General features: G+C 46.0%; 1 protein-coding gene across 6 annotated transcripts in view; it reads left to right on the top strand.

The window, feature by feature from the left end:
* Positions 1–13,273, top strand: part of NOTCH3 (notch receptor 3) — a 56,412-nt gene that overhangs the window by 14,435 nt on the left and 28,704 nt on the right. For all 6 annotated transcript variants that reach the window (XR_014522825.1, XR_014522826.1, XM_083490678.1 and 3 more), the window contains exons 3-6: positions 11,146–11,288; positions 11,489–11,824; positions 12,450–12,572; positions 12,970–13,203. Coding sequence is in view for 4 of the 6 variants with exons in the window: in XM_083490678.1 (XP_083346804.1) it covers positions 11,146–11,288; positions 11,489–11,824; positions 12,450–12,572; positions 12,970–13,203 (836 nt within the window). In the remaining 2 variants the exon portion in view is untranslated. The remainder of the gene's footprint in view (positions 1–11,145; positions 11,289–11,488; positions 11,825–12,449; positions 12,573–12,969; positions 13,204–13,273) is intronic.

Raw genomic sequence — 13,273 nt, forward strand, 5'->3', positions numbered from 1 at the left:
GATAAAGGGAGGATAGATTACATTATGGGCCTTAGCAATTTTGAATATAATCACATGGGCTCTTATAAAGGAAGAAAGGTATAAAGTGAACAAATTTGAACAGGAATGGGAACTCTTTAAGAAGTTTTGGAATGCTAAACAAAGTATGGTATGCAGTAATCCTTTCTACTGGAATTTAAGACAATACTTCAGATATGCAAATCTCAAGCATTTTTTTATTAACAATATTAAAGTTGTAATGTCTTTATGTTTTAATAGGTAATCTAATAAACTAAAACTTTTGTGAATTGCTAAAATGTTTTGCAGGTGTTTGGTTTTTTTTTTTTTTTTTTTTTGATGTTTTGATATGATCTTACAACATAATCCTATACATGCCTACTTGGAAGTAAGCTTTATTATATATGCTTGGAGAAATATTTTATCAGATTAAAAGATTTCTACATTATAAATACAGTGGTACCTCGGGTTACAGATGCTTCAGGTTACGTTATTTCGGGTTGTGCACTGCGCCGAACCCAGAAATACCAGAACAGGTTACTTCCGGGTTACGGTGCTCACGCATGAGCAGAAGCGCTAAATCACACTTTGCGCATGTGCAGAAGACCAAATCGCAACCCACACATGTGCAGATGCCGCGCTGCGGGTTGCGAACAGTGCTGGTTGCGAACGTGCCTCCCGCACGGATCATGTTCGCAACCCGAGGTTCCACTGTACATCTTAATGGTGTTTTAAGTGTTTATAGTGTTTACAATTTTAATATATGTGACAATTCTTTGTGTTTGTTTTATGTCCTGAGAATTAATTGCCTTAATGGAATTTAGAATATTTGAAAGTGTCATAACGCCTCTATATTTCTGTTTCATGAATTTATTAGACTAAATATGTATTTCTAATCTTCATAGTATGTTAAAATTATGACAAAGCTTGGCTTATTTTTTAAAAAAGATCATTTATCAGACAAAGAATGTCTCTTGTTGGAACGTTGTAATGGGGATCTGTCAGTACAGATGCCTGTTGTTTTTATAGGTTTGAAAGCTGCTGCTAGACTGTCCTCCTCTTCTTTTGATCTTGAGCTTGTGTTTTAACAGGCGCCCTGCTAAAGGGTGGGAGAGTACCCTTGCTTCGAAGGGCATCGCTGATGCTGCCGGTAGTGTCCAGGGCTGATTTTATATTGGCGTGTGATGCAGTTGCTTTTCTGTAATAGGGGTTCCATACTGTGGTGTTAAAGCTCGAAAGGGGGAGACCAAGGATGTGTGGATGACATAGTTATTGGGATTTCAGTGTAGTTCTTTGTTGTGTTAGCCAAGCCACGTGGTCCCTGTGGTCATATGCCCTTGTGCTTTCCTGGCAATGGATGGTCCAGATGTACAGACCTTGATTTAGCCGGGCCAGGGATGCTTACTCACCCTCCTTCCTTTAGTTGCTTCTCGTAGTGGCAGGTGTTTGAGCAAATTCTGTGAGCTCCTAGCTTAGTATGGTGTTGCCTGTGTTGGAATCCAGGACAGGTGGATCTGCCTGCAGCTGGCACGCCCAGAACAGGTGAATCACTGGGAGGCTCGAAGCCCGGCCTGGATCCCTGGATGGGATGATAGGACAAGAAAATACTACCAGTCACCTGTAAGTCCTGTTCAGAACGCAGCTGTCCCACCAAGGAGATTGGGCACTTAACCAAGCCTTTGGGGGGGGTTTGGAATAGTGGGGAAATCTAAGGAAAGCTGGATATGTTCCTCTGGGGGCTCAGGAGAGAGGAAGAAAAAGGAAGGTTGCTCTTGGCATCATGGTCTGAAACCTGTCGGACAGGTTGGGTGGGGAGGCCTGGGAGTGCCCAGTGCTGAAGGGAAAACACTCCTCCTCCTCCTCCCCTCCTTCTCTCCCCCCTCCCCCACTAAACACCTGCAGAGAGGCCTCTTAAAGGGGCGGTCACCATTTGGTTCCTTCAGGCCTGGCAATGCCAAATTGGAGGAGGTGGACAATGGGTGGTTCTCAGGTTAGTTTTGCCTCTCTCTTTAATCCACCCCCCTCCTCAAATCTTGAAGAAGGTGGGGCTTGGATTAGGGCTGCCAGAGACACTTCACATGAATGTGAAAACAGGCTTTCTTAGGAGATGGCAGGTGCAGCTACTAAGAAGAGCAGTGTAAGGAAACGGAATGTTTCTGGAGCTGGGAATGGGGAAGCCAAGGTAGCAGAGGTGGTCTAGAATGGAAATGGGATCAGAAGGGGTCCTGGTGAGAGAAATCGGGCAGCTGGGGCACTGAAATGAAATCTGTATCACTGTTTTTAATGCTGAGGTTAATAGTCACCACAGATTCCTGGTTTTCATTTTTAAGAGAAATTAACACTAAAATGTAAGGGCCACTGGAGGAGGTTCTGTACTGGGTACAGCTTCTGTTTGCCTTTACTGCTTGTTCATGTGTCCCTTTTCCCTCACATCTGTTTCATAACTCAGAGGTTCTCAAACTTTTTTTTGCAGAGAATTTGAACATTGATGGGGGTCCCCTTTAACTTTTTCATTTTTTGGGAGGTGGGGAGGAAATTAGCAGACAGCACCAGCATAGTATTACAAAAATCGGAGGATCTAGACCAGGGCCTTGTTGGTCTGTTTGATAATCTGGTCCTGGACAAAGCGACCACTAGTTCTGCTGTTGGGAAAAAGTAAACCAAGTGCAGGGCCTAGTCTTCTTCCTCCTCCTCCTCCTCCTTCTCCTCCTTTAAGATTGTCTTCCATAAACACGGTTTTAACAATGAGTCTGTAAGTGACTGTGGAGGCCAATTCTCCTAGTGCATTGCCTTTCTGTGGGCCACCAGAATGAACTTATGGTGCCCCCTTTTAATGTTAAAATAAGATCTCCTCACCCCTTGCTTTATACATGAATAAGAAGACACATCAAAATAAACACGTGTCTGACACTGCGGTGTCTAGTGCAGCCTTTAGTGTGACATTAGAATCCCAGACCAGTTACACATATGGCAGAGCTCTTTTATGTCAGAAATCTTGCATCCTTTGGGCAGTTCTTTGCTCTTTGATCCTGCAATGTATACCATAAATTCTCTATACTATACCATGCAGTGCAGTGTACAGTGGTACCTTGAGTTACATACGCTTCAGGTTACAGACTCCGCTAACCCAGAAATAGTACCTCGGGTTAAGAACTTTGCTTCAGGATGAGTACAGAAATCGTGCTCCGGCGGCATGGCAGCAGCAGGACGCCCCATTAGCTAAAGTGGTGCTTCAGGTTAAGAACAGACCTCCGGAACTAATTAAGTACTTAACCCGAGGTACCACTGTATAGCTTGCCATAAGGTGACAGATTCCAGAGCAAATGGAAGCATATAGGCAAGTTGCCCCTTGGTATATGATGTTGGAGCCCAAAGAAGGGTTATGACAGCTGGCAGTACAAAGCAACTCCCATTGCTGATCTCATTTGCAAGTACTGTAATGCTAATCCAAACCATGGCTTGGCAGGAGCAAGCAAAAGGCAGGTCCCCAGAGCAAAGATTGCAACTACAGTACTCTTTCTTGGACCTGCTGTGTTACCTGGAGTCAAACCATTGGGTCAAAACCTGGCTTTCTCTCCATAAAAAGCACAAGCTGAACCCAGTATTCTTGTTTTACCACATGGGGATTACCTAGGGAGGCAGACCACAAGCTCAGTTTTGGATGTAATGCTGAGCTAAACCATGGGTAGTGCAGGAGCAGCAGGACTAGGGGAGTAGTGCTGTGGCCACAGTCTTTGCTTATTCACTCTAACCCATGGTGCAAATTGAGCCAGTTATTTAGAAGCACTGACAGAGGATGAATGGATTCCCTTGCTCATATTCTCGCTTGTGCCTCCTGTGTAACATGCAGGGAGGAAAATGGCTCCTCTCCACCATGGTGAGAAGTGTGAGCTCTACATGCATGTGGACCTCACATGTCTTAATGCATACAAGGGAGATATGCATCTTCCCAAACATGAATGGACACTAAAAAGAGGGTGCACAAGTTGCTTCCTTTGCTATGTTCTACAAGAGAAAGTCACATTATTTTAATGATTTATAGGCTAACCTTCAACAGCAGTATTCTCAGGGCAGCTTACAGATAAATAAAATGAAGTTGCCCCTAGTTTATTTGCTTGCTCCCAATTACTTGAGTAGGACGTTTTTGAAAGCACCATGGTACTAATGAGTGGTACTGGGTTTTTTAGTCCCCCAAAACAGGAATTTTGAGTTTGTGACTCCCCAACTCCACATCCATGCTGATGGAGCCCTCACAGTTGATGGGGTAATGGCTATAGTGCCAGAACAGCAGTAGTAACCAATCCCACTGTTCTCGATTCCAGTGCTATGAGTTTCTACAGCTGGCCTTAGAATGGGGAGCAGGAGAAAGGGACACAGCAGTGCCCAGCCAGCGCCCTGCAGCTATTTGATCTGTTTCTCCATTGGGGCTCGGACAGTTCCAACCCCCTCCAGTAAGGAGTTGGCACTACTTGCTACTGGTTTTCTTTTTCCTCTTTGTAATCCATTTTAGTTTTGTGGGGGCAAATTGCCATTGTAACCCTTGCCAGCAGGGATTATGATTTGGCACTCTCTCTCTGTGTGTATATGTATGTTTGGTTCTTGTTGCCGGCTTTGTGAGGGTCAGAGCTGATTGTCAGCTCCTGGTCTCCCTCTACTTGCAAGATATAAGCATTTTCTCTAGTCCGTGCTTTGAAGCTTTCTGTGGCAGTAATTGCAAAGGAACTAGAAACTGTTGCTGACCTTGTGCAAGTTGTTGGTTTTCTTCCAGTGAGTGGGGTGGGAACAGTGGTGGGGTTTATATTATTTTTTTGCCTGGATGGATGTGTGAAGGGTTCTGCCTGCAGTGCCCCCAAGCAGCCCTCGGTCTTTCAATTTTGGCACAGGGCTGCAGGCCTGCTACTGCCGCCTGCGCAGCCCTGGGGTAAGGGCTGAGTCAGAGAGTGTTGAGCGACATGTGCAGACACAGTTGGTGAATCACAGCCCCAGGGAGAGCTATAAAAAACCAGCTCTACTCCCCGGATGTGAGCAGGTAGGGACATGGTGCCAAGGCTTGGTTCCCTGTGCTGAAAGAAGAGGCTTTCTTCTTTGGGGCACCTAGCCACCCTCAACTGGTAAGTGAGATTGCCCTTGTACTGGCCTGGGGCAAGAGGGAGTGCTCAGTAAATAAACAAGGCCCTGCTTGTTGGCGCAGAGCATAGTTTTGCTGTAGACCTGTTTGTTTCCCTCTGTGCCTTAGGAGGGTGCAAAGACTCTCAAACTGCCCAACTTTTTCACATTCAAATACAGGACACGTGTCTTCCAGGACATGCTCTTGGGCGAGTCATGTGACCTGCACCTCGCCCTGAAGAAAGCGCTTTTTGGGGGCGAGAGCGCAGTGCAAGAGCAAGTCAAAATGGCCGCTGAAACCTCGTACCGACAAGCGGAATGTCCCATGGGGGGGGGGGTACTTGGCAAGTGTGGACTCTGTGCATCAGCAACTATAGCCCATTGTCACAAAGGGCGAAACTAAACAATAAATGAAATGCATATGTGCCTTTTGAAAAAACAACGTGGGAATTGGTGGGAATATTGTGTGTGTTCTTGATCACTTTTGCTGTGGTCTCAGTGAAAATTGCCTTCCTATTAAACCTGCTATTTATCCTGGACCACAAGCTGTAATTGGTGCCAATGGCACCTTCCTTCCTAAGGGAAATAGCAACTTCAAGAAACAATTTTCACTGGGACTAAAGTTCAAGGGGAAAGGGTTAAATCTCCTGCTGCTGTTTTATTTTTAAAGTTAAGTAAACACAAAGCACACTCATATTTTAATGTATTGCCTACTTTGGCCCAAATACACACTTGGCCAAATAGATTCATGTTTGCTTATTCTGAGATTTATATAACTGACTCACACCTGGTTTGTCCGCCTTGACTTCGGGTCACTCATCTCTTTTACTATGAGTGTGGTTTTCCTCTTTCGTGGCAACAGAATTATGGCCACAGCTTTTGCCACAAGGTAAAGCCATTCGTCTTTCAGCACACCTAGGGAGCAGATGTCTTGCAGTAATGTGCCTATAGAGCAAATATTTATTTATTTCTAAAATTTGTACCCCTCCCTTCAGTGGCCAGTTGGCATTCCTGCCTTACAAAACAACTTTGCAAAGCAAATAGCTATGGATGGCTTGAACAAATGAACCAAACCACATTTCAAGAGGAAGTCATATCTTCCTCCCTTCCAATCTGGCTTGTGGATGTGCTTCCCTGGCTTTAAATACAGTGATCAGTTGGGGCAGAGCTTTCCACCCTTTTTAAATCCATGGCTCACTTGACCAACTACATTCTTTCTGCAGCACCCCTGTGGGGCTCAGGAGCCCTGTTATGTCACCCCTTGCCTGAAGATCTGGCAGCCTTTTACCCTTTTTCGAACACCCTCTCTTGTGGAGTGTTCCCTCAGCCTCCTCTCCTCTCTCCAGGGCAGCTGCAGCTACCGCCCCAGTCTCTGAGTTACCCCCCCCCCAAGAGAGATGCCTCCTCAAACTGCCCCACAGGGGCTTGGGAACCAACCTCTGGCCAGCTCCAGAGGCACCATACAAGCCTGGGGACCTTGTAGCAAGGACTTTTGCAACAAACAGCTGTGCAAGCCTTTGGGAGGCAGAGACGCAAGAGGGCATCAGGAGGGAGGGAAGGAAAGAGGGACAGAGGCCAGTGTTGCCTGCAGCACCCCTGGCTATTGTTCAAGGCACCCCAGGGTGCCATGGCACACTTGTTGAAAACCACTGATTTGGGGGATTATTCTCAGAACACTCAGTCTTCCCAAGGGCAATTTTTCCTCTCTCCAAAGGCTGCAAAGATCTATGCCAACTATCTTTGGTCTTACATCTTCCACAGTAGTTAACACAATCTAGAAACACCGTACCTTCTTCTGAAGACTACATTCTTAGAAGCTGGAAGCGGGAAGTATACAGGCCCTGCTATAACTCAGTGAACAAGCCAATAAATTGGTTCTTCTGCCTCCTAACCCATCAGCATATGGGTGCACCTATGTTCAGTCAGCCTGTAGGTTGTTTGAAAGAGAAGGTCACACTTCAGTTTATTTGGGCTGGAGGCTAATAGGACACTTAGGATGGCCTGCTTTGGGGGGCCAGGATCAACTCTGGTTGACTTTCTGAGCTCAATTGAATATTGAAGGGAGGGTGGGAAGCTTACTTGGGACTTGGTCATCTCATGACATTGGTATCCGACTGGGTAAGTAAATACTGTTAAAGCTTAGTGATGCTGAGTGGAGCAGCTGAACTTGCTTGGAAAACAGGCCCACAGTGGGGGTGGTTTGCTGAAAAGACACATGTAGTATTTTGTTTACAACGCTTCCTTGGATGGGTATTTGAACCCTCACTGCATGGATTTCAATCAGAGTGGTATTCAATTTTGCTTAGAGAGACAAGCTTTAGATTTATGATGGAAAGTTAAACTTCGGTGAGCAAGTAATTTGACTGCTAAACAACAGATAACTTGCATGTTTTGGCTGTTATTAAATCTAAACTACTGCTGCTAGCTAACTGATTTTACACAACAAATGCATACAAATTGGACAATACCACCCCAGTTTCCCTCAATTTCTTTACAGTTTACACACAGTTGTTTTGCAGCCTTAAGAGTTGCTGGCAGCCTTCCTCTCAGACGCCAGTCCTTTCGTGGACAGTGTCCACTTTCCTCTTTGGACCTGCTGGGCCTTCCCCCTCTCATCTCCCTGCCCTGCTTGTTCAGGAGGCTGTGATTTCCCTCCACTGAAGCAGAACTTGCCTCCTCCATTTTCAGGCTGGATCTTCCCAATTTTCAGACTGAGCCCCTTGCAGGTTTCAGACAGATCTTTCCGCAGCTTGCAGTTTTCAATTATCCCATTTTCCCTCCGAGTTCCTGAGTTCCCATGGCAACTGGAACTACTCAGCAGCCAGCCTTTCACCCTGGGTTAACTTTTAGTTGGCTACCACTCACACAAAATTCACCACTACATATGCTCTAGATTTGTTCTGCAGAGAAACAGCTTTGGTCAATTGACATATCCCACAGTATGGCTGTTTCCGTTTTCTTATTCTTTTTTGCCTGGTGGCGGTGGGGGGAGGCATGTAGTTTGCTCAGACATTCCTTTTCCTTGTCCAATTCCTCTTTGGGCTGTAAGGCCCTGACTGTTGTCTCAGCCAGTGTCCAGGACTTGCTGTTCAGGCTGGGCAGAAAAGCAAACAGCTTTCTGTGTTGTCATGGCAGTGGCAGGCCGGAGGGCTCAGGGAGGCTGCATTTACAGGGAAGGCTTGTGGAGTTTGGATTGGGAACCCCCTTTTGAAGACTCCAGGACGGCCAGGAATTAGGAAAGGGAGCTATGTGCTGCTTATGCCACCCCTTTACCTTTACCTATGCCACCCATTGCTATCTTGTCCCTCTTGGGGTGGGCAGAGAGCGTTTGAATGGGTGGACAGAACTGCTTGTGGCAATCTGCTGGATCCTGCAAATGAGAATGCGATGTGAAAGCCCAGGGAAATTGAGGGATGAGTTCCCTACCCCGTTCTTGTTTCCTTAGCATGTTCACTTTGTGTGGGCCAATGCAAAGTTCTCCCCATCTGTCCATCAGGATATAGGGAGTTGACAGAGATTAGGCTGGAGCAAATGGAAACTGCGCCCCTATGTGGACGGGGATAACCTAATTTCTCTTGTCTATGCTCTGGTAACCTATAGGTTAGATTACTCCAATGTGTTGTACATTGGGCTGCCTCTGAAGACAGTTCAGAAACTTCAGCTGGTGCAGAATTCAGCTTATTACACTGATCCTGACCTGATTGCACTGGCTGCCAATTAGGTTTGGGCCCAATTCAAAGTGCTGGTTTTGACCTATAAAGGCTCATGACCGCCATATCTCAAAGACTGCCTGTGATCATGATTTGAAACTCTTCTAAGTGTGCCTCCTTCATGAGAGGTCCAGAGGGTGGCAACATGAGATGAATGCTCTCTCCAGGGAGGCTCGCCTGCTGCCTTCGTTACATATTTTTAGGCGCCAGGCAAAAACTTTTCATTATAACCAGCCTTTGGCTGATGAATGTGTTTGTGGAAGAGGGGTGGTATTAGGTTTTGTTTTATTAAGTATTTTGTGTTTTTATTTTGTATTTTTATGTTGTGAATCACCCTGTGATCTTTGGATGAAGTGCAGTGTACAAATTTAATACATAAAATAGAATAAATAAACTTCAGGCCACCAGAGGGATGTCCCCAAGCTGTCAGGATTGCCCAGCTTCCAAGCCCAGGGAACCAGGAATTTTGTTAGGCCTAAGCTAATACAAAAATTCCACTAGAGCTGTCTAACCAGACCTGCAAAAATTAAAGACTATCACCACACCTCACTGCATATCCCTGAAGAGTCAGACAGATAACAGCTAAAGGTTCACTCTCTGCCATCTGAGTCTTAAGCAGAAATATTGTGCAGTAACAGTTGACCAAGAAGGCTACATCACTGGGCTTAGGTTTCTAGGCATTCCAGAATAAAGAACACTAGAAAATTGAGTGAGGTAGTTTCTGTACAATGCATATAAATAATATATAAGAGAGAACCTGTAAAAAGTAGAGATAAAAGAATACTGTAGACATGGGAAAAATACAAGGCAGCATAAAACAACAAAACTATCTAACCTAGTATAAACCCACTTGACCTCACACCACAGGAACAAACATCACAAACAGGTGCTCAGGCATCAGGAAAAGGTGTGAGGCATGGACTAAAGGAATAACGCAAACATCTAGCAAATAACATAGGAACCAGACCAGAAGTACCCAGCCAATCAGAGCTTAGCTGGCCAGAACCTTCCGGTGCTTGAATATGTGCGTTCCCACAGAGGCACAGTTGCTGTTAATTAAGCAGGCTGCCATATTGGCCTTGAGCTATCAGCCTCAGTTAGATAACACAATTTCATCCTCCTTAACGAGAGCTACATTTCTCACCAGAAACAAGATTGTCCAGTTACCCAGGGAGGGGGGCAGGTGGCTGCAGAAAGTAAACTTTGATCAATGCCTAAGCAAAATAAAAGCTTTTCTGGACGCTACCCAGTTTGCTTCTAGGCATTGCTGGACAGGTGTGGATTCTTGGACCTTGTTGATCATTAATTCTACATAGTTTGCCTGGGCTTCCTGAGTTGGACTAAAATATTTTTGTCTGGTACTAGAAGATGAATCAGGGTGTTAAGGAATCTCGTGGGAGTAATATTTGGATAAGGTCAGAAACTACCAGGGACTTTGCCGAATTTAAAGTCTCATTCTTCTAACTACTTGAGACTCCAGTTTTCTGAGTAAGAATACATTATTTATCCTTTTCACTACTGTAGATAATCAGGCATCTTTAATATACCATTAAATGTGAGATTATTAAGATTCTGCTGGAGTTGCTTGATTGGGTATTTGCATACAAGTTTTGGACTTCTCCTTCAACCTTTGATTCTAGCCTTCTGTTCTGCTTTTGGACAATACTATATATTACAAAAGAGGGTGTCCAAACCATCAGGTGATAAGTTAGGAACCACAGCCATCTGGACCATAGCCGTGCCCCGAGGTTGTATGAATTACTCTCAGCATAACAGCTCTGCTTGAGGGTACAGAACTGACTTGAATGCCATCTGTATAAACATTGTCCCGTCCTTATTTCCCTCGATGTTTTGCAGTGAGACCTGCTGACAAAATCTTACATAGGGAGGGAGAAAGACTTTTCTTAGATCTGCCCGGAATTTAGTGGTAAGAGGAAATGGTTGGTTGGAACCTGACAGAAGGCCAATGTCTAAGATATCTATTTTCAGCTTGGCAAAGGGTAAGTGTGGGCAGTTAGCAGAATCTGCAGATGACACACACTGATGGAGTAGTTTAGTGTGAGCAACAGGAAGTTGTCTTCAGTGAATTGTTGCTCAATAGAGGAAAAAGACATGCTCATGCTAAGCCACTTTGCAGGTTCCTGTGTTGTTTTCTGTGGCTCCCAATTCCTTGGTGAAATGGCAGAAAGGGGTATGATAAAAGGTGGGTCTAACTGCTTGTTGAATTAGTCCGTTACTAGTCCATTGGGCACCAGAATAGCACTTGTGTACATTAGGGATAGCATGAGTGGCAGATGCCATCTAGTAAACTCTGTCTGTCTGTCTCTGCTAGATGCCAGCCTGGACTGATTGGAGAGCACTGCCAGTTTCAAGACCCTTGCCATCAGTCACCTTGCGCTAATGGGGGATCATGTGAGAGCACTCTGCGAGATGGCACTGTGCACTACCAATGCACCTGTCCCAAGGGCTTTCGAGGTAAGAATAAGCAATGTGGTGAGATGCAGCGTGTGTCTTTCTGCTCCACAGGCGTTTCATATTCCTGATAAGGATTACTTTGCTGGGAGATGGGAATGCACATTCTCCAGGGAGGATGGGTCCAGATTGTAGGTGAGAAAATTGGCCTTCTGGGGAAGAAATAACCTTCTAGGTCACTTGGTACATCATCTTCCATTTAGGTCAAGACTGCTCTCTGTTTGATGCCTGCGCCAGCAAGCCGTGTGTCAATGGTGGCCGCTGCACCAACTGGAATGGCCGCTACAACTGTACATGCCCATCAGGGTACCAGGGCCGTAACTGCCGGAGTGACGTGGATGAATGTCGGGTGCCTGGCCTATGCCAGCATGGGGGTACCTGTATCAACACACCTGGCTCCTTCCACTGCCAGTGTCAAGCTGGCTACACAGGGCAGCAGTGTGAGAGCATCTCCACACCTTGCGCTCCCTCTCAGTGTCTCAACGGCGGCACTTGCCGTCAGACAGGGGAACTCAGCTACGAGTGTGCTTGCTTACCTGGTGAGTGAACAATTTGCTTTGCTTGTACCTTCTGTAAGGGAGTGGGATGGAGTACTAAGTAGGTAGATTTTAGAGTGGGACAATCCCTCAGGGCAGCTGGGCGTAGAGTTACACTTGGGACTCAAGCTTGACCCTTTTCTCTGGCTACACCGTGGCATGCTTCACTATTCTCCTGTCAGGAAGCTCATGGGAAGCTGTTGAGCGCTTTGGTGGAGCAGGAAGGAAACAATCTAGGCAGTGGGAGGAGGCGGGGGAACTTGGCAGCCAGCACATGTGGCTTTGACTGCAGGAGCCAGAGTGTAGTGGAAGGCTCAGCTAATTCTTCTTCCTTGTTCTAGTCAGAGATTTGGAACAAGAGTAGAGCTTAGAATAGAGGAGGGGCGCTGCATTGCTCAGTGTGACTCTGTGGTGTGACTCTGTGGTGTTTACCAAGCCTTGTCAAGCTTGAAACTGTCCCCCTGTGGCCAATGGAATTGACACCTAGGAAAGTGTGCAAAAGATTACAACCCATAGTTGCACATTAGGGATGGAATGGTGGGTTGTTGGGAGGATTTTTCTTTCTCTACTAGCAACAGTTTTTCCACAGTTACTGGCTGGGCTAAAATCTCCCTTTCTTCCTTTTCAGGCTTCAAGGGACACAACTGTGAGATTAACATAGATGATTGCCCAGGCCACATGTGCATGAATGGAGGCACTTGTGTGGATGGCGTCAACACTTACAACTGCCAGTGTCCCCCAGAGTGGACAGGTACTGCACTGTTATTGGTCCAGAAACCAAAATGTGATTGGAACAGCCTAGGATTTTAAGGGCCTTAATGGGAAATGTAGGGAGCTATCTAGGATTTGGGCAGAGGTGGGAAATGTTCTTTTCTTCTCTATACAGCGTTAACTTAATATTAGCCTCTAAGTCAGGAAGGCCAACTGTTTTAGAGAATGAGTTGAGAAATATTACCTTATTGTAGTTTGGGAAAACACTGGCTTTAATCTGGCTCGGTGCATGGTGGGCAAAGGAAAGGGCAACTCAGGGCTGTGAGTGTGGAGGTATTGGGGTGCATGGGGGAAGGAGAGGTGGTGCTGCAGCTGTTAGGCCATCCCTGATGAGAAGGTCTTTTAGTGAACTAAGCCCCACCTTCTTTGCACTGTAGGCCAGCACTGCAATGAGGATGTGGATGAATGCCAGCTGCAACCCAACGCCTGCCACAATGGAGGCACTTGCTTCAATACCAATGGGGGGCATTCATGCGTTTGCGTCAACGGCTGGACAGGGGAGAGCTGCAGTGAGAACATTGATGACTGTCAGACAGCAGTCTGCTTCCATGGTGCTACCTGCCATGACCGTGTGGCTTCCTTCTACTGCGCATGTCCTATGGGCAAGACAGGTAACTGGCTCCTAGCTTGCATAATGTGTCCATGTCATATGTTTTTATTCTGGCTAACTGGTTTGGGCAG

Source organism: Podarcis liolepis (assembly GCF_965112155.1).
Source record: "Podarcis liolepis genome assembly, chromosome: 2".
Lineage (NCBI taxonomy): Eukaryota > Metazoa > Chordata > Lepidosauria > Squamata > Lacertidae > Podarcis > Podarcis liolepis.